The sequence below is a fragment of the Panulirus ornatus genome, chromosome 6 (assembly GCF_036320965.1).
Source record: "Panulirus ornatus isolate Po-2019 chromosome 6, ASM3632096v1, whole genome shotgun sequence".
NCBI classification, from domain to species: domain Eukaryota; kingdom Metazoa; phylum Arthropoda; class Malacostraca; order Decapoda; family Palinuridae; genus Panulirus; species Panulirus ornatus.
This window is the reverse complement of record NC_092229.1, coordinates 27,280,364-27,290,892: the sequence shown is the minus strand read 5'-3', so window position 1 is coordinate 27,290,892 and position 10,529 is coordinate 27,280,364. Positions and strand designations below refer to the sequence as shown.

Below are 10,529 nucleotides of genomic sequence, written 5' to 3'. Positions count from 1 at the left end.
ATTTGATAATGAAATAGTTATGATAAGTTTGATGATGACAGTGGTAAACCACAGTAAGACACTAACATAAACACTGATCAAAATGATAACAACGATAAGTATGATAAAGTATTAACGAGGATTATGATAATGTGTCAAGCTATCAGTGTAATTATCAGGAATAATAATGATCATCTAATTAGTATCAGTATCATCTTTATCATTATCATTATTAATAGTATCATTATTACCATTATTACTATTATTATCATCATTATCATTATCACTATTGTTGCTTTTATCGATAATGATGATGATAATGATAACAATAATAATGATAATCAAAATAGTAACGACAATACAAATAATGATAATCAAAATAGTAACGACAATACAAATAATGATAATAATATGATAATGATTATAATGATAATAGTAATAATAATAATAATAATAATAATAATAATAATGATAATAACAATAATAATGATGATAATAATAATGATGATGATAATAATAATAACAATAATAACGTGATATCAAAACAGAAATATTTTCATTACTAAGAATAAAGAATTATAAATACTGATGCTACATTCGATAATCCTGATAATTATAAGATAATTCCACCAGTAATGCAAAGTACAGCACTAGCAATGATACAGTAGTGCTGTAAGTTGATAACAGAGGTAGTGATGATAATCATTTTCTATATTGCCATTTCCCGTATCATCGAGGTAGCGGCGGCAAGGGCGAACGAGCGAGACAGCCAGTCCATCCATAGGTGTCGTGTATTATGCACCAGAGCCGACCTGCCACAGCCAGGCCCCCGCACGTTACTCTGATCGCTCCTCACATCTTGCCTCAGCCCAGTGACAGCGGCTCGCCCGTCGTATACTGTGTCAAGCTGATCCTTCCTTCCAGTGCACGTCTCCCGCCGCTCTGAGCCGATAACCTCATCATGTGGTGACCATTGTGATGATAATGTTGCTATATACCATAGAAATTACATGCGAATATATCAGTTCAAATGACTAATATTGAAAGTGATTTATTTGAAAATAGCAGCGATGTATAGAGGAACGCATATCTTGGGATATTTCTGTATCCCTTGATTACTCCATATGGCCTGTAGTGGCTACTGTGGATCTGTGTGTGTGTGTGTGTGTGTGTGTGTGTGTGTGTTATAATACACACAAAATATCCTTATTGACTGTATACTCGTGGGGTGTGTCTTTCTGGCTTACATTAACTACACTTGTATCAGTAAGTGTTTGTGTTGCATGGGTCTTTGTGAACACACCTCAGGACTTGATGCCTCATCTACCATTACATATCTACACTTCACTTAACTCCACATAACATTTTTGGAAATAACGCCTTCGTTGCCTGCATGTTTCAGGTATGTCTAGTGTAAGTGTTTAACCAGAAACACAAACTCTGCCTAGTTCTAAGTCAGAACTACTTACCCAGAAGATTGTATATATATATATATATATATATATATATATATATATATATATATATATATATATATATATATATATTCCTATGAGTCCACGGGGAAAATGAAACACGAAAAGTTCCCAAGTGCACTTTCGTGTAAGAATCACATCATCAGGGGAGACACAAGAGAGAAATATAACAGTCAGTTGATATACATCGAAGAGACGAATCTAGGACGCCATTTGGTAAACATGTGATTGTCCAAAACATGTTTTGGACAATCACATGTTTACCATATATATATATATATATATATATATATATATATATATATATATATATATATATATATATATGTGTGTGTGTGTGTGTGTGTGTGTGTAACACTGGTCCAGTGTGAGATTATAAAATGCTATATTCCTGTAGCAAGAATATCCTGATTGAGAAATTGATACATTATTTTCTTGATTATAAGAAATCCGACTTTTATGAAGTTTTGATTCCATAGTCATAAATAGATTATTGGCAATAATACTAGTTTGAATTTTGTTAAGCAAAGGCCTAGTTAATTAACGTTGTACACACTGACTAGTATTCCAGTCCCACTTGTATGTACCCGGTGCTTAGTGTGCTACTGACGGTACATCTACACCGGAGGTCCCCGGTACATGCGGTACATCACGTATCTGTGCTTGTACCGTCACTGGACACTACTGTATACACCCTCGCTGGGTACCACTCATGCACCCACCAGACGGCTACACCCGCTGGTCATACACCCCACCGCCCTACACTCTCCTACATTTCCGTAAGCTTACGCTCTCTCGTCTGCACTACCTTACACCTGCCTGTCCTTCGCCCAAAGGTGTAAGTAGCCTTACAGATCATCATTACACCCAGACAAACTCATCGCCACTACACCTACTACGAGCGGCCTACAGTCAGCCATACCTACCACCTCTCCACCAGCCTAGCACACCCACACCTACACCCTCAGGTATAGAATTCAAGTCTTTACACCCAATAATGTATTCCTGGCGTGTAAATAGGCAGGGTTGGTGTGAGTGTGGGTCTTCTGAATATGTTTAGCGTTCCAACCGCTCATTATATGGCCCCCGGCCCCGGACCCGTATTGCCCCGGCCCTAACCTCGAGTCCACGTTTCCTCGGATTCGGTCCTAAGTTGCCCTGGCCCCGGGTTCGTAGTGCCCCGGACGCTTGTTGTCCTGGACCCCTGTTTCCCCGGCCCTGGGCCGACCGGCTGGCGTGTCGACACCCAGTGTGACCCGTCGATAAGCGCTTCCCAGTTCCAGCCCCGTCTGGCACCGGCCCAGCCCCATCTGGCCCCTGCCCCATGCTGCCCCGTGTTCCTTGGCGTCTTGGGTGTAGGGAAAGTGCTCTGGAGGGAGACAGTGTTGTCAGGGATGCCGGGGGTCGTCTCAGGGAAGGAAGAGGTCGTCTCGAAGGAAAAGGGTCGTCTCTGAGAGGACTGGGGTCGTCTCAGAGACAAAAGTCATCGTCTCAGGGAGGGAAGTCGTCGTCTCAGGGAGGAGAAGAGTCGTCTCAGTGAGGGAAGGGGTCGGGTACTAGGACCTAACCTACCACTAAGGCTGGCTTACCTTGCTTAACTTGATTTCATGATAATTTTATTCAATAGGAGGGTTTAATGGCTTTATATATATTTTTTTTTTTTCATATTATTCGCCATTTCCCGCGATAGCGAGGTAGCGTTAAGAACAGAGGACTGGGCCTTTGAGGGAATACCCTCACCTGGCCCCCTTCTCTGTTCCTTCTTTTGGGAAAAAAAAAAAAAAAAAACGAGAGGGGAGGATTTCCAGCCCCCCGCTCCCTTCCCTTTTAGTCGCCTTCTACGACACGCAGGGAATACGTGGGAAGTATTCTTTCTCCCCTATCCCTATATATATATATATATATATATATATATATATATATATATATATATATATATATATATATATATATTTATATATATATATATATATATATATATATATATATATATATATATATATATATATATATATATATATATTCCTATGAGTCCACGGGGAAAATGGAACTTATCGAGTTTCATTTTGTTCGTGGACTTATAGGAATATACTTGATCACGCGCAAAATTGTGATCCTTTCCAACAATATATATATATATATATATATATATATATATATATATATATATATATATATATATATATATATATATATCAATTTGTTACTGTTATGCGTCTACATGAGTAGGAGTCATTATGTAACAGTTTCATTACTTTATCATCACCTACTAAAATCATAATTAATGGCAAGCGTTCTGCTGTCTGTGAATAATTAAGCAAATTATCCGGCCATACATAATCGAGGGCTACAATAAAGCGACTTGTGGCCAATTTTACTCCCGTAGACTCCATTAGCCGACATTACAACTGGCGAGTCGATAAAATGGCCTCTCGCAAGGACAATCATATTCACAGGAAATCAAACCACTAATAGCCCATTTGTCGTTGGCTTTCGCTCGTAGGGCGTGTTACCAGTGAGAAACTGACTTTCATTATTTCTACTCCTATTCCATTCTATCATCTACATGAAATGATTAAGTTTCTGTCTTGATAATGCTGTATAAAGTCATAAAGCATGAATAAGTTGCAATCAGAATACAAAATATCAAACTAGGGAATTTAGAAACAGAACTGAAACTACTGGGAAACATGTTGAGAAGTGGTAACGCGGCCTAGCAAAGTATGGGGTCTGGACTCCTTGATAAGATGCCAGATACCACCACGATAGACGATTCTCTCTTTTTACTTTATTCATTTAGTAGTTATTTAGCTGAGTGATCCATTAAGTCGAAAATACGACAAGCTTAGTCAGCCTCGAGATTCAATGGCCGACTGAATAATGTGGTAACCTTCAAATGAATTATTTTCCTTATTCAAATTAGAGGTTACGATGCCTTCGTATCGCCAACAGAACAGACAACCAGACCTACTTGAATACATGGTCTGTTTTGTTTATTGCTTTGTTTGTCCTCAACCCCAGGCTGGTTTAAACCGATAAGGGATAATTGAAAGAATAATATTCAAACAACCAACTAGCTATAAAACTGATCTTTATAGCATAAGTGCTCTTAAAGTTAAACCATTCTCTGTTGGACATTTTCTGTTAACGATTAGAATTACGGAATATCGTGACTAGATCTTTGACGAAAAATGTAAACAAAATAATCCGACGTTGCCACATTTTACACAGGCGGGTCTCGCGTGCAGACGTCCCCACGCTACCGTCCTCACCAGGTAGCGTGTATCTCATGACTGTACCGACAAAATGGCAACTCCATTACGTCTAACCAACCCCTTTGTTGTGACGCCACGTATAGTTCTGACCACATTTCTGGCATCGTGTGGTACATACGGTTGTAACACGGCGCAGGAGAGCCCATGTTGCCCGCAGGCACTGCTTATGCGGTTGTAACAGGGTTACTTGAGGCTGTGTTACTGGAACTGTGTGGCAAATGTGGTTTGCGACGTGACCCGTGGTTGTGACGCCATCCAATGTCGTGCTCACGTCGCAAGTAACTTGAAATAGTACATATAAGTTTGTGACACCGTTGGTCTGTACTGCACACGTTGTGACAACAGTAAGCACAACACACGTGGTTATCTGGCTAGCACGTTGTCAGAGGCACGATTCTTTTCATCCCTTGTCTGTCTACCGCTGTTGTTTTTATCTTAATTGCCCTTATCTTAATTGCTTATGTTCGTAGCTAGTATTTTTTCTTGGCTTTAATGTCAGTGTTATTCCTTGTTCTTGTTATTCATTAGCCGTTATCTTGGCCATGGCTTTGTTGTCACTTTTGTTCTTGTTTTTGTGTTAATGGTTGATACTTATGTTTCGAAGTTTGTTGATATATTTGATAGTTTTCATCTTTGGTCTTATTGTTTGTCATTTGTTCTTATTTTTTTGTTATTGCAGCAGAAGTTATGGTGGTACTAATGGTACTACTGTCACTATTATCATATTTTTTTTTCATCCATACCTCACGTTAAGTCGGTAGCGCGAGAGACAAAGACATGGCCTCATTCCCTCACATCTGCTCTTTAGCTGTCATGTAAAATGCACCGAAACCAGAGCCCCTTATCCGAAACCAGGCCCCCACAGACCTTTCCATGGTCTTCCCCGGCAATTTCATATGTCCTGTTTCAGCCCACTGATGGCACGTCGTCCCCTGTAACCGACATCACTCCAATATGCTTTAGCCATTCTACGCCTCGCACTCTCCTCTATCATTCCGCCTCCTCCGTGGTTTCCTTATTCTTTGCTCCCTCCCTTCTGACATTTATACCATCTTAGTCTTCTTTCCTCACTCATCTTCTCCATATGTCCACCCCATTTCATTACACCCTCCTCAGCTGTCTCGTACATACGCCTCTTACTACCACACTTCTCCATTTTCTTACTCGATCAACCCACCTCATACCACATACAGTCCTCAAAAATTTCATTTCTAACACGTTCCCCCTATCTTCAATATAGTTGTGTAAGGCCCACGCCTCGCATCCATACAGCTCTCGTTATCATTGATCGTTATCATTTTACTATTATTATTATTATCATTATCATTATTATTATCGTTATTATTATTATTATTATTATTGATATTATTATTATTATTGTTATTATTATTATCATTATTATCATAGTTATCACTGGTGCTTCTGATTTAAGTTCGTTTGATTTACATTTATGATCATTCTTGCTTGCCCATCTTTTTCCTGTACATTGTGCTCACCCAAACAGCTCAGTGTTACAAATAGCGGGTGAGACAACCCGAGCCATCAACCCAACTATCTCCGCCATGACCTGAGTCATGTTGATCTCTTACCAGCTAACATAGAGTGGCGCGGACGTGGCCACCTTCCAGTTACAATCTCTTCGCGGAGATGCACCGCACCAGCGTGCGGCAAGATATGTTAAAGGAATTACTCTCGAAGTGTCATGTTATGTTAGCTCGGCAACCTCAAGTATCGGTCTGACGGCGGGTTAAGGAAGGGGTCCCCTCGCTCCATAGAACGGACAACACCCTACCTCCTCCTGAACCTCCCCTTCGGCCGAGTGAGTCCTTGGAGACGCAAATGGAATCATTGAGTCGCACTTCTCCCTCATCCCCTACCAGACTGGCCCCGTCTTCAACACTCCTCCTTGTAAGCTCCCCAGTCCGTCACCTCACCCCCCTCGTATATTCCTATTTCTAACATCCTCCCCATGCATTTCGTAGTCCCTCATCCCCCCTCCCCCACACCAGCCCCATCTTCAGCACCCCCTCTCCTCCTGGTGTTTTATTCCTAGTCTTCTTTTCTTCTGCAGTGTTTATTGTTCTTCCTTCAGTTCATCGTCTTGTTCCCCACCCCCTCCCCCTCCCCTCCCCTCGCCTCCCCTCGCCTCCCCTCTCCTCCCCACCCTTCCCCTCCCCTCCCCCTTTTCTTCAAGTCTGAGTAAGCATAGTGACTGACCGTGTGGTTACCACGCCCCCACTATCTACCGTAACTCTCCGTTTGGTTACCACCTCTCTCTCCCACAATAGATTTGCTTGAGTTACCGGTACGAATCTCTCTCTCTCTCTCTCTCTCTCTCTCTCTCTCTCTCTCTCTCTCTCTCTCTCTCTCTCTCTCTCTCTCTCTCTCCACTTACCTTCAATATTCTCGCACATTAACCTTTCCGTCAGTTGGTTGGGTCAGCAGAGAGCACATGCTAAAGTTTCTCATCAATAATCCTCAAAGCCAACACTTCAGTCTAAAAGTGCTGGTCCTAAGAGCATCTTGAGGTGTATTGCGTCACGTGTATGCGTGAATCACAACAATATTCTCTAAGCTGTTATGATTCAAGGACAAAGGTCAACTCTGGTATGGGGTTATTAAGTACATTCGGTGGCGTTACCTACAGAATGCTGTCTTGAAGGTTATGTCAGTAGACGCTGGCGTAAACAGTGAGGCAAGATTCTTCTTCTAGTTTAAAAACTAGTAATTCTTTTAAGCAAGTTTACCCTGTACCAGAGGATAAGATGCTGACGTAGCAGAGTGTAGAAAACGAAGACGGATATCACTGTGCTTATATAAGGCAGAGGAGGTTCAAAGAAAATAAGTTTTGAGAACGGACTATCGAAGTGGATGATGGTGGTGGATGAGCTTGGTAGCTTGGTGGATGATGGTGGTGGAGGAGCTTGGAGGCTAGTGGATGATGGTGGTGGAGGAGCTTGGTAGCTTAGTGAATGATGGTGGTGGAGGAGCTTGGTAGCTTAGTAGATGATGGTGGTGGAGGAGCTTGGTAGCTTAGTGGGTGACGACAGTGAAGGAGTTCAGTGCGTTAATGCTGGAGGTTGTAGGTTACTGTACAGTGACTGTGGCCAGGAAACATAACGTTGTGATCTTTCATTTCTACACGACTGGTTCAGAATATGTCCGGAGGTCTGGTGAGTTGTCTATAAGGGCTTTGTCCGGAGTAGTCTGTGTCTGCTTGAGCGGTAGCTGTCTGTTAGAGACGACGATGTTTGTGTTACCGCACCTCTGACGTAAGAGGATTGCCTTTTCTGTTTCTTGAAGCGTTCATCTTGAGTGCTGTTGAGCAACAATTTGGTTCTTGTCTCTGGAAATAACAAAATAATGTTCTTTACATCCCTCATAACTGAGGTTCTGTGCTGACAGTGTCTCGTCGTCTTCCTCCACAGGTCCCTTCCCACTCTCCCGCCGTGTGGGCCACCCCTACCAGAGCAGGACACCTCCGAAACGCAAGAAGCCGCGCACATCCTTCACCAGGGTCCAGGTGAGTCCTCCTGCCTCACATGATCACAACTAACTGTCTTCACCTTCCCTACCACACTGATGGCAGTCAACTGCATGTATTCAGCAGAGCAAACATCTCTACCACCAGCAAATATATATATATATATATATATATATATATATATATATATATATATATATATATATATATATATACTCGTACAGGCTTCACTTGGCTACAAGTAGTTTTAGAATTTGCCCCATTATGGCCATGAATATATAAAGGGGGTCACTTCCCTCCCTCCCTCCCTCCCCCCCTCCTCTCTCTCTCTCTCTCTCTCTCTCTCTCTCTCTCTCTCTCTCTCTCTCTCTCTCTCTCTCTCTCTCTCTTTGTTTCGTTGAATAGGATCCTTTTGTGTTAACATCATGGGATCCGGTCAGGTCGTGTCCTCATTATTGGCAGGCATAAAAAGAGAAAAAGAATACAGAAGGAAAGTCTTGAACAGGAGACGGCGGGATATGAGAGCTTATACCACAGACGATGAGAAGAAAGGAGGAAAGCCCAGAAGCATAGTTTTAATGAGGCAGAAAGTAATACCAGCGTCCTGACACGGAGGGTTTGAGATTAGTCCGGGCATCACATCACACTCCAATGCTAGGAGGGCAGTACTTCCTTGGGTGGCTACTGTCTACATCTTACTGACACGGAGGGTGTAAGATGGCTCCGGCCATCACCTCACCACTCACAAGTGAGGAGGGTAGTACTTCCCTCGTCCTTGCTAGGAGGAACGCGCGATGTGTGAGGAAGTTCATGTAGAAGACAGTGTTAATTACCTTGGTTAATCTCGTATGACAGTTTGGTATGTAAATTTATCATGACATTTCATTATAATGGTTCAATATGATTTTGATGAATCCGTTTATTATGACAGTTCAGCATGGCAGTTTATTATGACAGTTCAACATGGCAGTTTATTATGACAGTTTATTTTGGCGGTTAACTGTGATGATATGATTCGACTCGCGAGTTTCTGAGGGCAAATTATAACGACAGTTTCTTTCAATAGTCTATAGTGACAGTTTTTTATGACTTTATTTTTACAGTTTATTACAAAACTCGCTGTTTGATATGCACGTAAGATGGAATTTCTAGAAGCGTTTGCTTAAACAATAAATTAGCGTAATTTTCACGTTAACTGGATCATCATCTTACCTCAGCTGTCATGACAACTGGATCATTACCTTACTGTTAATGCTCTGCCTGGTGCATGATGCTTGGTGAGGTTAACTGATCTATGTGATGTCTTCATCGTCATTATATATATTCTGCAAACAATTAGCTGGAGGAAACTGATATTACACGACGCTCATTTTCTCTTTAAAAGTCTCCAAACCAATTTTTTTTTCTAAGGAAGATACGTACATGTAGATATCAACGCGAAACCATTGTATTTATTGAATGCAATACATCCCAGTCATCTGATAACCACGTTCCATGGAAATCTTTTTTGAACGGTTATCAAGGTAGGTCTGTTACCTTCATATGGTCATGGAAATGTTCTGGAAAAGGCAGCTGGACTACCTCTCCTGTGGTAAGAAAGCTCTTATGGTCAGAGAGATTTAATCAGGACGTTTGTATTGGATTTATATAGTTGAGGTAATGACAGTCTTGTATAAACCAAAGCACTACAGTATTTGGTTGATATAGATCGCAAATCAATGATTATTCTGAGTAACTGCCCTGGAAGCATGAGCCCCCGACGTATTACTGATTAATTAAGCGACCAATTCAGTCCTGGGTCCTCTCGCCTTACCAGTCCGACCATCTCACATGTTCTATTCAAGACGCTGGCAGCCAGCTCCTCACTGTGTGTCTTACATCCCTTCACCACTGATGCTCATGTCCCATCCAGCTTAACAACAGTGATCCCCTGTTCCGTTAGCGTGTTCTCCATCCCCTGAACACCTACCATGGGAAGTTCCACAACCTCTCATGACGCATTCAGGTGTGTGAAGATCCCTTGCCGTCTCCTTAAACGTTTCAGTTCGGTTCCTGTATCGCCCTCAAGCAGTCCACGATGCGCCCTCACCTCACTGTCATGTCCACCGGAGCTTCACTTATTACTCACACATGTTTCGCGTCTTGTTAGCACTCCAAGACAGTCATATCCGAGACCCTTACCTCCCCCTTTACAGGTCTGGACACTGTTGTCACCTCCTCCCCGGACGTCTGTCTGTGACCCCCCTTCCCCTCTCAGTGCATCCCCTTGTATATCCCTTGACCCCCTCACCACCTACCCCTGACACGCCCCACCAC

At 42.1% G+C, this 10,529-nt stretch overlaps 1 protein-coding gene across 1 annotated transcript in view; it reads left to right on the top strand.

Moving 5' to 3' along the window:
- The window catches only part of LOC139749134 (T-cell leukemia homeobox protein 2-like), a 31,775-nt gene that overhangs the window by 14,468 nt on the left and 6,778 nt on the right, over positions 1-10,529 (top strand). Inside the window, exon 2 of the mRNA XM_071662759.1 lies at positions 8,158-8,256. Coding sequence (XP_071518860.1) covers positions 8,158-8,256 — 99 coding nt within the window. The remainder of the gene's footprint in view (positions 1-8,157; positions 8,257-10,529) is intronic.